Genomic DNA, 17989 nt, shown 5'->3' on the forward strand with positions numbered 1-17989 from the left:
CAATACCTACTAGGATTTATTTCAAGCAACTCTTATCAGATGGAATTTTTTTGAAATAAAAACTGCCAATATTTCTGGCTTTGAGGTTTGTGGAGTGACAATGACCTCTTGTTGTTGTTTTCACTTTATTTTTTTAAAGAGATTTTTAAAATTTTATTTATTTATAGTAAGGGGGGGAGGGGTGGAGGGAGAGTGACAGAATCTTAAGCAGGCTCTACACTGAGCACAGAGCCTGATGGGGGGGCTTGATTTCATGACCCTGAGATCATGACCTGAGCCAAAATCAAGAGTGGGACGCTTAAGTGATTAAGCTACCCAGGTCCTCGTTTTTAGATTGAGGTATAATTTTTAACTAACGTGAATACATCGTAAGTATATAGTTGAATGAATATTGTGTGTATATTCATGTAACCCTGACTCATGTCACGATATAGAACGTTTTCACTCCCTGCCGGTTTCTCCACACTTCCTCCTAGTCTGAATCCCCACTTGAATACCATTCAGTCATGGCTGCTTAATTTTTTTCTTTCACTGCATTTCTTGTAATATGATCATATGTCTCTCTTTTGTAAGTTTTAAAATTTTAGTTCCTTCCCCAGCCACTTGGGCTATTAGAAGGAAACGAGTATTTTAAATCTTCAGTTAATAATTCATAAAAATTACTACTCTTTAGTTTCTATCTTATTTTCTGGACTAGAGTATTAGAAGCTTGTGTTTCCTTTAGAAGTCTTTTTTAGTCCCCATTTATTGTGTTCCTTTCTTATCTAAATTTAGAATGTAGAGGGGCACCTGGATGGCTCAGTTGGTAGAGCATGTGACTCTTGATTCCATGGTCCTGAGCTCAAGTCCCATGTTGGGAGCACAGCTTATTTAAAAAAATTTTTTTTAGAATGCAGATGCCATTCCAAATCTTTGTAGCAACATAAGAACAAATCTCCAATACTGGAATTGATGTGGTATTTATAAAGAAGGATCTTTTTTTTTTAAAAAATATTTATTTGAGAGAGAGAGAACAATAAGGGGGAGCAGCAGGCAGAGGGAGACGGAGAAGCAGGCTCCCCACTGAGCAGGAAGCGGGACATGGGGCTAGATCCCAGGATCCTGGGATCATGACCTGAGCCGAAGACAGATGCTTAACGGACTGAACCACCTAGGCACCCCTGTAAAGAAAGATCTTAACCTGGATTGCTTTCTCCAAATCTATGAGCGAGAAATATTAAAAAGTTATGTTAGTTTACATACAGGAGCAAATTTCCCTGTGATATTCTGCATTTGACTTTTTTACTCTCTCTCTTCCAGCCGCAGGTGGAGGGGGAAGGAGGGGGGCAGGAACATTTGATCTTCTATTATTTCCTGAAACCTTTCTAAGAGAACCTCTGCAGATTAATTTTGTCCTTGGGTAAAATAAAACGAATGTCCCAAGAGCCACTCTAAAATTTTAAGCCTTCTCCGTTAGGCCTGGTTCAGTATCTTAAACTAGTGCAATAATTACTGTGTTATGGAAAGGCTTCTTTCTCGGTCTTTAACTTTTTGTATTTTTATGTTTAAGAAACTTGCTGTTGTCATTATTATCCCCTGAGAAAATAAAGGAAAATCTCCACGGTTATTATTAAAGACACGTTTTCCTCCAAGAGTAGCAATACCTTGACTTTCCTCGAAGAGTCAATACCTTGACTGCATTTTATCCCTAATGTAAAATAGCTCTTTTCTTACTACAAGTGCAAATCGATCATCAGGTACCAATTTATTCATGAGTTACGCGGGTAACAAAAGGAGGTCCTCCAACACTTGGGGAAGAATTTCAGGGCTTCAGGGTTATCAAACCGTCCATAGTTCTTGCGAAGATGTCTTTATTTAGGTGGGCTGTGGGTCACAGGGCCTAGGGCTTGACGTCCTCCACTGACACACCTACCACTCCCCAAGAATGTCTTCGAAGCACGCATGCCTTTCCTTGAGTCAACTGTCAAGTCAAACTGCTTTTCCCTCTTAGATCTGGAACCCAGATCGCTATATCGGCAAAAAGCCCGTTATTAAAGCTAACATTCTTTCTTTGCTGGTAGAAAAACGGGGAAAACACAACCTGCCGGGACAAATTGCAGAGAGCAATGTAAAATGCGAGCTGGTAATATTACTAGTGAAGGTAATGAAAACACAAGAGGGATTTGGGCCAGAATTAAGTAAGACTAGTGACTGTCATAGCGAGAGGTGGCGTGGGGAGTAGAAAGTTTTGTAGACTATGTACGCTGTGGTATCACTATTGTGGGGGGCACTCGGGAGAGGAGGAAGCGGGTGAGTGATCCGACTCTCGTCCTTAGCTGTCTCGGGCCGGGACCATTACATGCGCAGATGCATAGCCTGTTCCGCTGTCCTGGTCTTGCCAACTTCAACCAAATCCCAACTCACCTTTCCCCGATGCCCCGAGGCCCCATCGCTCCCACCTTCAGGAACGACTCCCAGCGCGCAGGCGCTCTCCCGCCCCCCTCCGAAGGCGTAAATCCTGCGCAGGCGCAGCTCCTCCGGCCGGCCTCCGCGCCGCGCCGCGCCGCGCTTCTCCTGAGAGCTGAGGGAGGCCGCCCTGCGCTTCGCGTGTTTTGCCCGGCGACTGCGTCGCGCAGTCTGACGCGCAGATTGCGTCACTTCCGCCCCCTCCCGGGAGGCGGTGCTGGGCCGGTGGCAAGCCCCCGAAGGGAGCCGCAGTAGTACGACGGAAGATGGCGACGAGCGGCGGCGAAGAGGCGGCGGCGCCGGCGTCGGCGCCAGGGGCCCCGGCGACGGGGGCGGACACAACCCCGGGCTGGGAGGTGGCGGTGCGGCCCCTGCTGTCCGCGTCCTATTCCGCCTTCGAGATGAAGGAGTTGCCGCAGCTGGTGGCCTCAGTCATCGAGAGGTACCGGGCGGCGGCCCCGGCGAGGCGGGCGTAGGGAGGGGGAGGGGAGGTCGTGCCGGATCGTCTGGACCCGCTTCCCAGGCCGCTTTCTGCTGCTTGGCGACCCCCGCCCCAGCCGCGGCTTCGGGGCTCCCCGATCCAGGCAGACGAGGGCTTGTCCGGGGCTCCTTCCGCCGGTCCATGTAAATTACCTGTGCCTCGATTTCCCTTCCGAGGAAAACTTTTGAGGACGCCCTCTTGAGAGGGCGTGGCCGGAGCCGTTTGGGAGTGACTTTGGGACGCTTCGCGCTCTTAGGGGAATGTCCCCGGGGCTGCCCCCTGTGTTAAGGTCAAAGCACTGATGAGTTTGCATTTCTTGCCCGCGCTCATCCCCCTAGCCTGGGCCAGAGCGGAGCCTGGGGTTTAAATTGGAGATGTGCCACATAATTTAATAACGGTCTTTCAGTGGTGCTGTAATCACTGGGGGCACGTGCTGTTTCTGTGACTGAAGCCACTAGTGACCACTGAGGACTCTCTTTTCAGGTTGCACTTAATGTATATTGCTACTGTAACGGTCTTTGGTGAAACCATTTCAGTGTTAGTCTGAGGTCATTTTCCCACAGAAACAGTGCCCTCGCTTGCGCGCGCTCTCTCACGATAAAGTATCTTCAGACTCTCTTACAAACGGGGTCATTTATTGGTTTGGTATTAAATCGCTTTGTCATTTTGTCCAGAGTTCTTAGATCGTGATAGTTGTGTTCATACAATGCCATGATATCGAATGCCTGTCTTTTCCTGACTTAACCTTGCTCAGAGGAGCCTTTCATTGGTTTAATGGTCGACGTGCTTTTAAAGGCAGTCTCACTTTTATTTTACTAGTCAAACCTTACTTCAACAATCTGCAATTGCTGACTGGGTCATTTTAGCTTCTTGCGAACAAAGGTAACAAGGGTATATCGTAATGTTATCCAGAAGGTTAGAAATTGCTATTTATTACTCAAGGGAGGCCCATGACTTGACAAATTGTTTATTGTAGTGCCTCTTGTTAGTGCCTCTTGTTAGGTTTGTGATGCTTTGGATACATTTTTTTTTTTTTTGAAGTTACAATAAAATATCGGCTGTGTTTGGTCATTTCACAGTTAACTTTACAGATGGGTTTTCCTATATAATTATTAAGCCAGGAATGTTTTAAAGATGTAAACAAGTATCAAGATACTGCTCTCAAGTTATGTGGCCTCTTTTTTAACTTTTTTTTTTATTAAAGATTTTTATTTATTTATTTGACAGAGAGAGACACGGCGAGAGAGGGAACACAAGCAGGGGGAGTGGGAGAGGGAGAAACAGGCTTCCCGCTGAGCAGGGACCCCGATGCGGGGCTTGATCCCAGGACCCTGGGATCAGGACCTGAGCCGAAGGCAGACGCTTAACGACTGAGCCACCCAGGCGCCCCTCTTTTTTAACTTTTTAAACATTTGGTTCTGTGGTATTTTTCCTACATTATACTCATCACGTGACTTGTGATGGACAGTGTTCCACTCTAGAATATTTGCTTTTATTTATTTATTAATTTATTTATTTCAAAGATTTTATTTTTAAGTAAGCTCTACACCTGTGGGGCTCCAATTCTCAAACCCAAGATCAAGAGTCGCATGCCCCACTGAGCCAGCCAGGCACCCCTGCTTTTATGTTTTTATGGACATGACACCCTCCCATTCATCCAGTATTCCAGATCCATCTTTTTAAAACTATAATGGCTTAGCAACTCTGTCCAGCTTGTAGAAGGAGCCAAAGCCAAATACATCAAACTAGGTTTGAATTTTGCCAAATAAGTGACAGTGCCCTCTCTTGCACCCTGAGGTAATCAAGAGTTGCCTGTGTTTGTAGATACTAGTAAGAACTCTTCACGGTTTAGAAAAGATATCCAAACTAATGGGTGTTTAGTAACAAACACTTTTATTGTAAGGCAAGATCCCCGAAGTCTTGGTTCTGGTTTTGTTGCTCAATTCACTTTGAAAGCTGGTTATACGTCCTCTTTAGGCTCTATGAGAGGAATATGATCCTAGAAAAGTTTTCAGAATACCTGGCTTACAAGTTCTTTACAGTAAAAAACAACCAAACATACTAGTGTTCAGTTTGGTATAGAGCAGAGGTCGGCATGCTTTTTTTTTTTTTTTTGTAAAGGGCCAGAGAGTAAATATTTGCAGGCTGTACATTCTCTGTGTGGATTAGTCAACTCGGTCATTGTATAGCAAAAGCAGCCTTACACAATACATAAATGAATGGGTGTGGATGTGTTCCAAAATCTTATTTATGGACACTAAAATGTGAATTTCATATATTTACGTGTCACAACATAGTCTTAAAAATTATTTTTCAGCCATATAAAAATTGCAAAAACCATTCTTTTTTTTTTTTTAAGATTTTATTTATTTATTTGACAGAGACACAGCGAGAGAGGGAACACAAGCAGGGGGAGTGGGAGAGGGAGAGGCAGGCTCCCTGCTGAGCAGGGAGCCCGATGCGGGGCTTGATCCCAGGACCCTGGGATCATGACCTGAGCCGAAGGCAGACGCTTAACCGACTGAGCCACCCAGGCGTCCCAATAAATAAAATCTTTAAAAAAAATGAAATGAGGGTGTCAGAACTGTGGAAGTATTTCTTGAATATAGAGTTATGGCCATCGAATACAGGACCAGGTCAGAGTCAGCACTATACAGGTGCTGGGGTGGGCTTTGTTTTGTAGGTAAGGTTTAGGTGCCTAGGCTGCTACTTTACTTCTGGGGTTGCTGCTCCCATTTGGGGTTCCCTTTCTGTTATCATGACTGCCATGTTTTTCTCCCTTGCCTCCAGAGACCTGTTTTTCTATTGCAATCTACTACTCTCTGCTTCCCTTTTAGATGTCCTGGCTCCGTCTTTGCCAGCTCTTCCTTCCTATCTGACAGCCTGCTCATCCACTGAATTCCTCCCTGTTTGACCTTCGGGGATGATGACTTGCCCTGAGACTCCTCCGTGCTCCACCAGTCCACTTGCCATCTCTAGTCTTTCATACCTTTATAGTTGGAATTGAACTTTGGGTTTGAAGAAAAGGTAGATAACAATTTCTAGGTCTAGATCCTGTTTATTAAGTTTGACTTTGTAACCAAACTATGAAACAAAGGAGGAATAGATTAACATGGGTAAACTGGGAAGCATAGTTTCAAAAATGTCCTTCGATTTTTAAAAGAAAAACATACCTAGTTTACTTAACAAGAAATGCATTTTCATTTCTACTGGCCTTTAGCTAGTATGTCTTTTAATAGTAAGGATTGAAAATCTTTACAGTGCCCTTACTTTTCCAGACCAGAAATGGAGCTAGAATTAGCTCAATGGAGCACATGCCATATTTGGGATTAATTAGTATAATTGCTGAATGTAACCTTATGGTTTAAGGTACCATCAAATACAGAATTACTTTCTTAACTCTGTGTAAGGGGCGCCTGGGTGGCTCAGTCAGTTAAGCATCTGCCTTCGGCTCAGGTCATGGTCCCAGGGTGCTGGGATCGAGTTCCGCATCGGGCTCCCTGCTCAGTGGGGAGCCTGCTTCTCCCTCTGCCTGCCGCTCCCCCTGCTTGTTGTGCTCCCCCACTCTCTCCAACAAATAAATAAAATCTTTAAAAAAAAAAAAGATTTAACTCTGTGTAAGATATGTTGGTGTCCATGATTGTCATTGAACACTTTGATTGACTCTTTGTAGATTACCCCCCCAAAATAAATAAATAAATAAATAAATAAATAAATAAATAAATAAATATTTTTAAAAAATGCCTCTTTCCCATGAGCCAGTCCTTCCTAGGCTGTCCTGGCCTCCTCAATGATAAATCTCTTTCAGCCTCTGCCTCCTAGGTGTTCGGTAAAATTTAGGCCAGAGAGACCTACTTGGGAAGGTGGAAGCTATTAGAAAATCTCTATTAGATAGTGTTCGGTCGTTTCCTAAATATCTTGAAAGGGAGAAAGGGATACACTAATGTCAGTCTTCTGAATTTACATGCTGTAGGACAGAAGTTCATGATTGACCTACAGGAAAAAAAAGCCTGCCACCAAGTGATAGAGTGTAATTGTGAGATTAGTCCTCATGGCTGGTTAATGTCTTAGTGTCACATTCACCACAAGTTTGTCAAGAGTGAAGGAGGTATCTGAAAGCTTTTAGTTCTTTGGTTAAACGTGTGTTACTCTGTGACATACAGCAGATGTTCAGTAAGCATATATTTTTTAATGCTTTTATTCTTTAATTGTATTCATTATGCTTCCTTGTTTCCTGATTGTGTCATGAAACAGGCACAGTGGATTCTGTTCTTGGGGGTTTATGACTCTGATGAAGGGAAAGGAGTGTGTGGAGTTTCCATAGTTTAGAAAAAAGATATAAATAGTGTGGTATCTAAGGGGGAGAAGGAAGGTGAATTTGTAGTCTTTTATTTTGTCCTCTTGGAGTTACACCTTTTCCTAAAAAAAGCAGATATTTCCAGACCTGAGCCAGTTATTTTTTACTTACATGTCAAATTGGATTTCTGTGACTGGGCTGTGTAGCTGCTGTTTCCCTTTGTACTCTGGCTCACATTTATTTTGTATGGGATATAAATGTTTCAGATTCCCTGTCTTTCAGCAGTATTTCAGCCCCAGTGGTGTTGTGGTTGGAATGTTTGTTAGAAGAAGCAGATGTTTGAGGAAGATAGCTTGACCGCCCAGAGGAGAGAGATATTTTTACCTATAAGTCTTATTTTCCTTTCTCTAGTTATATTTTCCTGCAGTTCTTCATTCTTCCCCATTCCTACCTAACTTCTTGCCTTTTGTCCCATTTTTTCCATTTCTTTGCGTCTTCTGGTATCTTGGTGTTTTTCAGATTCTTGGGGAATGAGGGTGGCAGCAAGTCTTCATTAGGTAACTCATACACACTTGTTTCTTTAAAATCAAGAGATATGGTATTGTCCTTTGGGCCACATGTCCACATGTCTACTCCCTCCTTCCAAGTCTTTACAGATTAATTTCCCCAGGTTTATCCTTAGTTGCCCTAAGCAAACTGTTAAGTGGAGCTTGAGAGTGCTCCATTTTTTTGTATGCCAATGCCCATCTTTCCCCAAAGTACATTCTTGTTTTTTTATTGGAATGAGGCAGTTGTGCATTTCTAGGGCAGGAAAATCACAAAGGGGCAACATTGAACCAGGCAATTAAATGAGTTTATTCTTGTATTTTGGATGTATTTCATTATCTGAATGGAAATGAAAACAACAGAATCCTTTGGGTGGGCAGTTTTTCTCTTAGTTCTGGTAAGCCCGTTCAGCTGAAAAACATGGGGATAAGCAGCTCTGAACTTTTGAAATAAAACAGAGAAGGTAAATGACTCAGTAAAATACATCAAATTACAGGGTGGAAAAACCTTAGAACAATGACTAAGAAAATACAAGGGTGGAATGAAGGAACAACTAAGTATATGAGGTGGAAGTAGGAGATTTAGTAGGGAGTTTTCTACTGAGTAGGATATGACCTTATACCAATATGATGGCCACCAGAAACTGAGTGTTACTTAGTGTTTAAAGGTTTTTATTTCCTCTTTTTTGTCCATCTGACAAATAGAAATGATCCTTGGTGGTCAGGAAGACCCTTGCACATCATAGATGCTCCATAAATATTTTTTCTTGGTAAAGCAGTTATTCCGAGATAAGGAACTGATCTTTGATAAATCCCCATTTATCCTAGATAAATCCCCACATAGCAGAGTGTTTGCAATGCCAGACTCTTAAGTGCTATTTGAGGTGATTCATCACTCACACTGGCACCTCCCCAGTGTTGAACTTGTCTTTTTGGCTCTTGTGTTGATTTGGCAAGTGGAGAGATCCTGACTGTGTACATTTCCCTTCCTAGGCTGATACTTCTGTTTGGAGAATTAACTCACTGAGGAAACTGTTCAGCCACAGCCTTCTGTTCTTTCCATTTAATAAGATACAGTTTGTTTTATTTTGTTTTTATTGTCTTCTTGTTTCAGGGGTTGGGGATTAGCATCTGATTTGCTAGAATGACATACATGTATAGCTTTAAGACAGTTGGGCTCCAGATTTTCACAGAAGAGGGCATTTCCTCAGCTTAAGATAAGGGATATGGTTAAAATCCCTGAATTTGTTGTGATCTAGCTATGTCCTGGTTGGGGGTTGGGGGGCGTGGGGAGACAGGAAGACTCTGATACCTGGTGAATTTTGGGTTTTAGCATTGATCAGGTGATTTCTCCCCGAGTTGTTGATTCTTGCATTATGGACTGGTCTTATTTGGTCTTCAGCATGGGTTACGATGACTTGTATTCCCACTAACAGTATTTTGAGTGTTCTGGTCTACTCCCTTTTTGCCAGCACATGACATTATTAGCTTTTGGTCTTTGCCAACCAGTAATGAAGGACAGAATGGCATCCTGTTATGTTTTAACTTGTACTTCTTTAATTCTAAGTGAGTGTGAAGATGTTTCCTACCTGTTAGCCTTTGAAACTCCCTAAGCCTGACACCTTGAGCAAGGTGCTTGCTTTTAATTTGCTAACCTTCACTTTCTTGATCTTGAACATAGGGATGGTAACAGTGCCTCCCAAGTGGGGCTGCTCTAAGGATTAAGTATGGTAATGCCTGTAAAGGGGTAGGGTATCTGGCGGATAGGAAGCACTAAATAAATGCTAGTTGAATTATTTTCTTTGCAGTGAATCTGAAATCCTGCACCACGAGAAGCAGTACGAGCCCTTCTACTCCTCTTTTGTTGCACTTTCCACACACTATATTACAACAGTTTGCAGCCTCAGTGAGTATTCCACTCTTTTCACTCCCTTCTGAGGGCTTGGGGATGGGGGGTGGTTGTGTCTCCTCTTTCTAGGGTGTCTGAACAGGTTGTTAATGAAGTCTGTATTTTAACACTCCTAACCTGTTCACCCAACAGTAGAGACCGCTATCAGTCTGATAAGGCTCTGGAAGTTCCGTTACTTAGACCAACCAAGAGGGATTTAAAAAGTACTTGGTTTGGATGTCTGCTTTGTAACCCATTATGTTAACTTGTACCTTCTTAATCAAAAGCATTTTATTGGTTTCATACATGTAATTACTAATGTGTTAATTTTTGGGGGTTGAGGGGGATGGGCGGATACTGATCTGAGGTTCAGGGCCACTCATGAAGGCTCTATTCCTTATTTGGTTTTGGTGAGAAAGTAAATTCTCCTTTTGTATTCTCTGGTATGTCAAGGGATTTCAATTTCAGTTCCCCATCTTTTAAACCTTTTTTTTTTTTAACCCTTGTTTTCCACTATTTCTGAATCTTTGCATTTTTACTTGTTTAAAAAAATCCTAACTCAGAAAGTTCTGAAAGAATTCTAATTATTTGTTTCTTCAAATAGTTTGCTAAGCAAGTAAAATGAAAGGAAGCTATAGGGTTGCTGGATAACCGTCGTGTGCAGTGCTGTTTATTGTAGGCACTGGCTACTGATGGAGGACTCACTTAGCTTGAAGAAATTTTGTGTAGGAAGCCTCTTGTAAAAGGCATTTAGAACCTGTGGGAAAGGAGAGGTATTATATTCTAGTAGTTAAGAGTGTGAACTCTAGAGCCAGACTTCCTGGATTTGATTCTAGCCCTGTGACTTTGGGCAAGTCATTTAACCTCTCTCTGGTGTAATTTCCCTATCCGTTACGAAAAGGAAGGGGAGGGGGTAAAAATATCTACCTCAGAACGTTGGTTTAAGGATTAAGTGGGTTAATATATTTGAAGTGCTTCGTACGTACTGTGATGTATTTCCTATTACAATGAATTTCCAGTAAATGTAAGATAGATTGATCTAGTAGCAGTGTATGTTTATCAGTGCCAGGATGCCTTTGTTTGGCCCTTGGATTGTTGGTTCTGAATGACTGTTGTCATGGAATGGTGCTGGGAATGCTGGACACACGGAGCTTGGGAGTTGTCTGGTTAGATGTACTGACCGTGAGGCTGACCAAGGCTATGGCGGTCTGAGGTTAAGTGAAGCCCATTCCTTTCTCAGTTCCCCGGAACCAGCTTCAATCGGTAGCAGCGGCCTGTAAAGTCCTGATCGAGTTTTCTCTCCTGCGTCTGGAGAATCCAGATGAGGCTTGTGCTGTGTCCCAGGTGAGAGTGATGGGCTCATCTGTGGCCCTTATTTTGAGGTAGGACTGTGACAGACTAGTGGAATAATGATGGACAGGGGTGGCATAGAGCAGGGGTTGGTGAACTTTTCCTGTAACGGGCCAGATAGTGAACAATTTGCTGACCATTTGGTTCCTGTTGAAACTAGTCTCTATTTTTTAAACTCTGCCTTTGTAGTATGAAAGCAGCCACAGACAATACGTAAATGAACAAGTGTAGCTGTGGTCCAGTAAATTTTATTTACAAAAGCAGGCAGTGGGCTGAATTGGAGCTGTGGTTCGCCAGCCTCTGGTTTAGAGGGCTGCAGAGGCTTTTGCAAGGATTGCAAACTTCCACGTTTCCAGGGGTCAGGCAAGTAACATAAAATGGGTGAAGTGTGCCAGTTGAAAAGGGTGCCTGACCCAGCTATAAAGGGCCAATCACCGTGTAGCTCCAGCTGATTGTTGGCAGGCGGGGGTGGAGACTCAGTTGCTGTGTCTTGTGAATTATTGCGAAAGATAAGAAATCTGGATTTGTATGTTGAACCTTCCATGTTTTAAAAAGTTAGCTATAACTTCAAATAAAAAAAATAAAAATCCAACAACAACACTGTGAGCATAATAAGACAAATTGGCAAGCCAGATACGGTCTGAGGACCATCAGCTTGTGATCTCTGCTTTAGTGTGTTCCCTAATTTCAGTTCTTGATACGAACCTAAATTTGGCCCTGTGCCAGTGAAAAGTCCCAAAATAGTAGTATCTTCTGAAAGACATACTTGAATTTGTTTTATTTTCAGAAACACTTGATTCTCCTCATCAAGGGCCTGTGCACTGGCTGTAGCCGACTAGACAGGACTGAAATTATCACATTTACAGCAATGATGAAATCAGCCAAGCTGCCGCAAACGGTGAAGACACTCTCAGATGGTGAGCCTTCGTTTGCCAGACCGAGTTCTTTGGCTACTTCCCTGGCCAACTTTTTCCTGCTTTGGCTTCTAGTGGCACTCTGCTCATCCCTGTTTTTGGTTTTATACTTACAGTGGAAGATCAAAAAGAGCTGGCCTCACCAGTAAGCCCAGAGCTGAGGCAGAAGGAGGTACAGATGAATTTTTTGAACCAGTTGACGTCGGTTTTCAACCCTAGAACTGTAGCATCGCCACCCGTAGGTCCACAGACTCCGGTGAGTTACTCCAGGCAAATGTCCTCATCCCTTGGGGGTTTTGAGATGATAATACTAGAAAAAAGTAACAAATGTATCTTACATTTATGATGTAAAATGATGTATGTGCCTAAGGTAGGAAGAAATAGAAGAATACAAACAAACAAACAAGAAGCAAAACTTCCCCTAACTTTCTGTCCACTGTTGATACTATTTTGATGCTCATTCTTCTAAAATTTCTCAGTGCATATAAACAGATACAAAGAACATGTACACTTTTCTGTAAAAGGCATCACACTCTCTGTTAGTTGTAGAATATATATATCTTCAAGCTGTGTATTTTTTTCCTCCTCTTGGGACAGTAACTTGTATTTTCCCTAGCATTAGAGAGGGATTCCCCCCTCATTACCTGGGAAGTCTGAAGAGTATCCATAGAACTTCTGCTTTGTTTGGACACTTGCTTAGATTCTGAACTGCAGGGCAGCAGTTGGTGGGTGATGGTATCATGATAGGCCTCTCACATCCTTTGTTTCTCTTTAGGCTGAAGGAGAAAATGATGAGCAGTCATCCACAGATCAAGCCTCTGCTATCAAAACCAAGAATGTGTTTATAGCTCAGAATGTGGCTAGTCTTCAAGAGCTTGGTAAGACTCTTAACTGTCGTCATAGAGCTGGTTTCTCTGCTTTCAAAAATTCTGTAAATGGAAAAGAATCAAGCGGCAGCCAGGGGCCTGTTTGTAAGGTCGAGCCTTGTCATTAATGCAGGTGGCTCAGAGAAGCTACTTCGTGTGTGTTTGAACCTGCCCTATTTCCTGCGCTACATCAATCGGTTTCAAGATGCAGTGTTGGCCAATTCTTTCTTCATCATGCCGGCCACAGTAGCAGATGCCACTGCTGTTCGCAATGGGTAAGGTGCTCCAGAGTGTATGCTTTACCTTCTAATGCTGCTCTCAAAAAGAGAGAAACTGGATAGTTTATGGCATGCCGACTTTCTTTAATTATCAGATTATAGAAGCAAGGGATTCAAACAGACGCTTTGGTTAACCTCCTTCTCTGTCATGTTCTAGTTTTCATTCACTGGTGATTGATGTAACCATGGCATTGGATACCCTTTCTCTACCCGTGTTGGAACCTCTTAATCCTTCTCGTCTGCAAGATGTGACAGTCCTCAGCCTAAGTTGTCTGTATGCAGGTGAGAGGTTATGATGTCTGATCTCATTTTCTCAGTTAAGCACAAGTGTACTTTCTGGAAACCATGAGATCCTCCTGAGTGCTCTGCTCTCTCCCCCTTACCCCCGAGGATCATCTGATGTCTCATCTAGATGAAATGAGGTCTCCATAGGAATCTTGAGAATTATCCCATTGTTCACAGCTGGTGGCACGTTATATGCATATTTGCTTTCATAGTATGTGCAAATAGTAAATAATCTCCTGTATGAAAAGCAAAATGCCAAGGGCTGTTGGGATATTGAGATAAACAATATGTAGTCCGTGCCCTCAAGGATCCTACACTGAGAACAGTTAGGACCACATGGAATGATATACAATAGGAGATGATAAAGGCAATAAGAGAAGTGTAGAGTAGTTGGGTTCACAAAGAAGGGAGAGATGGAGTCTTGCTGTGGGAGCACATCTGAGGAAGCCTTCACGGAACAGGTGGTATCTGTTTATATTGATAAATACAACAGATGTTATTCTTCATGTTCCCACAGAGTCTCCTTTCTTCCTGTTGCTCATGCTGCCTTGAGAGTGGGGACTGACAGCTGCTATTTACTCTCTTTTAAGTTATTGTGACAGTGACTTTTTAACCCAATTCACTGATCCTTGGTTTTAAATACTGTAGTCTTTGTATGTCTTGGAAGATATAACAATTTCTGATGTTTACTTGGTTCTCTAAGTGAGGATTTGAACAGCTTTGGCAACCTGACCTGGGGAGCACCAAGAAATTGCTGAGGTTGATCATCTCCCTACATTCTTTTTTTTTTTTTTTTTTTTAAGATTTTATTTATTTATTTGACAGAGAGAGAGACAGCGAGAGAGGGGACACAAGCAGGGGGAAGCAGGCTTCCCATGGAGCAGAAAGCCCGACGCGGGGCTCGATCCCAGGACGCTGGGATCATGACCTGAGCCGAAGGCAGCCACTTAACGACTGAGCCACCCAGGCGCCCCTCCCTACATTCTTTTAATAGCTTTATTTTGAACATCTGGGATATAGGGATAGAAAGAGGAAGGCACTTTTAATTGGGTAAAACAGTAGGAATGATGGAGTTCTGTTGATGTACCTATAGGGCAGGTAGGATCGCAGCTTGGCTCTCCTGAGGAAGAGGCAGAAGCAGGACTCAAAGTATCCTAGAGTTTGGGGGAACATACTGTATAAATGTATATGGAGGGAAGGGGTGAGGGGAGAGGATATGTGATTAGTGGGTATTGTACAGCCGGAGAGAAAGGAGGACACAATCACAGAGGTCTTAGAAATGCAGTCTCAGTCATTTGGACCGTGTTCTATAGACAGTAGAAACCACTGAAAATTCTGAGCTATATTCAAGCAGCAGTGTGCAGGATATTTTGGTGTGGGGAAATTTGGAGACAGGAAGCTTTGTTAGGAGGATTTTTTGTAGTCATTCAGGCGAGACACTGTAAGAGCCTGAGCTAGGGCAGCAGCAGTGGGAAGAAAAAGCTAAAGATAATGGGAAAATGTGTTCTCCCTCAGCTCATCTCCGGTGCTTATTACCTTGTTCTCTGCCTTTGATTTTTGCAGTTTTTAAGTTGGGGTTTTTAATTTTTAGGGAATTTCTTGAATATCACATGGCTCTCAGTGTACTTAGTACTCAGGTTAAAGAGTCCTCAAAATTTTTTAGTTGGATTAAAGATCCCAGATTTGGGTTGTTGAAATTTGATGGCCTGGGATTTGACGTAAAGACAGGGATTTGGCCTTAGTGTCTTTGAGGAATACCAAACATGGAATGTTTTTCCCCACAATCTTGGAAAAATGGAAAGACATCTTGTGATGTTTTAAAGTTAATAGATTTTATTTTTGAAGCAGTTTTAGGTTTACAGAGAAGTTGAGCAGGTTATACAGAGTTCCCACCTACCCTCTCCCCCCAGTACCCTGTTTCCTTTATTATTCACGTATTGCATTACTACGGTACGTTTGTTATAATTGATGAACCCAGGATTTGATACACTATTATCTGAAGTCTTTTGTTTACGTCAGGGTTTCCTCTGTGTTAGACGGTTCTGTGGGTTTTGACAAATGTATAATGTCCTCTATTCATCATCACTATGACACAAGGTAGTTTCACTGCTCTGAAGTCCCACGTGCTCCACCTAGTAATCCCGCTCTCCCTACCCCCACCCCTAGAAACCACTGATCTTTTTAACTGTCTCCATGGTTTTAACTTTTCCAGAGTGCCCTAAAGTTGGAATCAGTTATATAGTATGTCGCCTTTTCAGACTGGCTTCTTCTGCTTGGAGTGCGCATTTAAGTTTCCTCCCTGATTTTTTATGACTTGATCGCTCGCCTTTTTTTTATTGCTGAATAATATTCTTTGTATGGGTGTGCTGTAGTTTGTGGTACATCCACCTGTTGAAGAGCATCTCAGTTGCTTCTCATTGTTGGCAGTTAAGGAAAAAGCTACAGTAAGTACTCGTGTGCAGGTTTTGACGTGGATGCAGGTGTTCAGCTCATTCAGATAAATACTTCAGAGTGTGATGGTGGACCGGATGATAACACTATCTAGTCTTGCTCTTGTGGACATTATTCTCAGTCGTCAAATCATGGAATGGTTTGGGGGTGGGTTGTGTTTTCTGTTTCTGTTTTGGTTGACTCCTGGGACTGTGCCATGATTGGAATTTGTGCATCTTCTCTCCCACCGCCCCCAGGTGTGAGTGTGGCAACTTGCATGGCCATCCTGCATGTGGGTAGTGCCCAGCAGGTGCGGACGGGGTCCACAAGCTCCAAAGAAGAGGACTATGAGAGCGACGCGGCTACGATCGTCCAGAAATGTGTAAGCCAGGTCGCCTGGCCCCGGGGGCCTCTGTCGTTCAGTGAGGAGATAGTGCCAGGTCCACTCTTTCCAGGGAGAGGAAAGGATGTGGAGTCTTCTCCATCCCTTCCCCTTGGTAGCAGGTCTAAGAGGTGGGCGTTCACATGGTTGGCTCTGTGGAAGGCACCGTGTCTTCGTGGTGGCAGTGGACCGTGTGAAAGATGAGTCGCTCAGTCTGCACGTGTACTGAGGGCTTGCTGTGTGTCAGTGCACTTTGAGTAGAGACCTACAGTACACGAGATAGTCTCCAAGAATGGTGAGTGTGTAGGATGAGTCCCTGTTTTGTACTGTGATCTGATGGGGGCCTGGCTGTGTTGCTTTAGATTGTTTGTGGGGGACATCTCTGAGAAGGTGACCCGTGAGCTGAATATAATGAGGAGTCAACACCATGTAATGGTCAAGGAAAGTGTGATGGAATCCTATCTTTAGAAAGTGCCTTGAGGATATTTAATTCTTAAAGCGAAATTAATTTGGGTGGGATTAAGGTTTGTAATGAAGTAGGTCAGCTTGCTCAGATTTTTGTGTATGTTTGATGTTGGACAGCTTGAAATCTATGACATGATTGGACAAGCGATCAGCAGTTCCCGGCGGGCTGGTGGAGAGGTAAGAAGGGTGTCTCTGCTACATTCCTGTTTCATAGCTCGTAAGATCTCTGTGTTCATACTTTTCTTCTGTGCTTTTTCAACAGCACTATCAGAACTTCCAATTGCTGGGTGCCTGGTGTTTGTTAAACAGCCTTTTCCTCATATTGAACCTCAGTCCTACTGCCTTGGCTGATAAGGGGAAAGAGAAAGACCCCCTGGCTGCACTCCGAGTCAGAGACATCCTTTCTCGTACAAAAGAGGGAGTGGGTTCTCCTAAACTGGGACCTGGGAAAGGGTACGTGTCTACTCGATTGCTACTCATGTTTTGTTTTGTGTCCCTGCCATTTTATGTTGTTGGAGAGCTAGGGTTACCCCTCTCATCTTCACATCAGTAGAACAATTTGCCTGCATACCTGGTTAAATTTAACAACTAAGGTGATGATCATAGTCTCTTTTGTCTACATCATAGCTGTGTGATTTTGGACAAATTGCTTATTTTTTCTGAGCTTGTTTGCTTATCTTTAAGGGGGAAAATGTGTAATACATCTTTCAGGGTTTTTATGAGGTTCAAATCAGAAAAAAATGTTTCTGTTTTGTAAAATGGGCTGGTGTGACTTGCATTTAATTACTTTACTTGCACGTTTAATCTGTAAGGAGGAGTCTGTCAGTTGTTCCCGGCTTGCTTCCTAAAACATTTGCTACCGTTCTGACGAAGTCTGGACAGTAAGCCCTGCTTGCTTGGAGAGGAGTTAGAGATAGGACTTCCATGTGGTTTGAGGTTTTATTTTCTAAGCCCAGGCATTTCTAGATTTTATTTATTCATTCAGTCCCTACCATGTGCTGGGCTCTCTCCAGGCATTGAGGATGTAGCACTATTCAAAGCAATATCTGTGCTTTTATGGAGCTTATTTTCTCATTGGAGCAACTAATAAGTTCACGATGGATTCTCATATGAGTGTTGTGAAGAAAAATAAGCCAGAGCGAGGGGCTAGAGAGTGACGGGCTGTTATTTTAATTAGGATGGCGAGGAATGGGCTCTAAAGATAAGATGGAGAGAACATATGTGAGGTGACAGAGTGAGCCATGGAAATTTTGGGGGAAGAATTGTTCAGGTTTGGAGGTGGAGGTATGATTGGCGTTTTTAAGGATCAGCAAAGTTGGTGTGGCTGGTTGGAGCTCTTGGGGAGGGAGAGTAGTAGAAAGTT

At 43.1% G+C, this 17989-nt stretch overlaps 1 protein-coding gene and 1 long non-coding RNA gene across 9 annotated transcripts in view; one reads left to right on the top strand and one right to left on the bottom strand.

Moving 5' to 3' along the window:
* Positions 1 to 1719: 1719 nt before the first annotated feature.
* LOC118550447 (uncharacterized) lies at positions 1720 to 2607 on the bottom strand. The gene is made up of 2 exons (XR_004924561.2): positions 2404 to 2607; positions 1720 to 2080 (listed from the first exon to the last, which is right to left on the bottom strand). It is a non-coding gene; the product is annotated as an uncharacterized LOC118550447 (long non-coding RNA).
* Positions 2608 to 2677: 70 nt separating this feature from the next.
* The window catches only part of UBR4 (ubiquitin protein ligase E3 component n-recognin 4), a 131611-nt gene continuing 116299 nt past the window's right edge, over positions 2678 to 17989 (top strand). For all 8 annotated transcript variants that reach the window (XM_036115527.2, XM_036115528.2, XM_036115529.2 and 5 more), the window contains exons 1-11: positions 2678 to 2887; positions 9577 to 9674; positions 10897 to 11000; positions 11794 to 11923; positions 12037 to 12176; positions 12696 to 12798; positions 12920 to 13061; positions 13222 to 13346; positions 16037 to 16161; positions 16744 to 16803; positions 16889 to 17079. In XM_036115527.2, the coding sequence (XP_035971420.1) occupies positions 2712 to 2887; positions 9577 to 9674; positions 10897 to 11000; positions 11794 to 11923; positions 12037 to 12176; positions 12696 to 12798; positions 12920 to 13061; positions 13222 to 13346; positions 16037 to 16161; positions 16744 to 16803; positions 16889 to 17079 (1394 nt within the window). In that variant the 5' untranslated portion in view covers positions 2678 to 2711. The remainder of the gene's footprint in view (positions 2888 to 9576; positions 9675 to 10896; positions 11001 to 11793; positions 11924 to 12036; positions 12177 to 12695; positions 12799 to 12919; positions 13062 to 13221; positions 13347 to 16036; positions 16162 to 16743; positions 16804 to 16888; positions 17080 to 17989) is intronic.

Source organism: Halichoerus grypus, chromosome 5 (assembly GCF_964656455.1).
Source record: "Halichoerus grypus chromosome 5, mHalGry1.hap1.1, whole genome shotgun sequence".
Lineage (NCBI taxonomy): Eukaryota > Metazoa > Chordata > Mammalia > Carnivora > Phocidae > Halichoerus > Halichoerus grypus.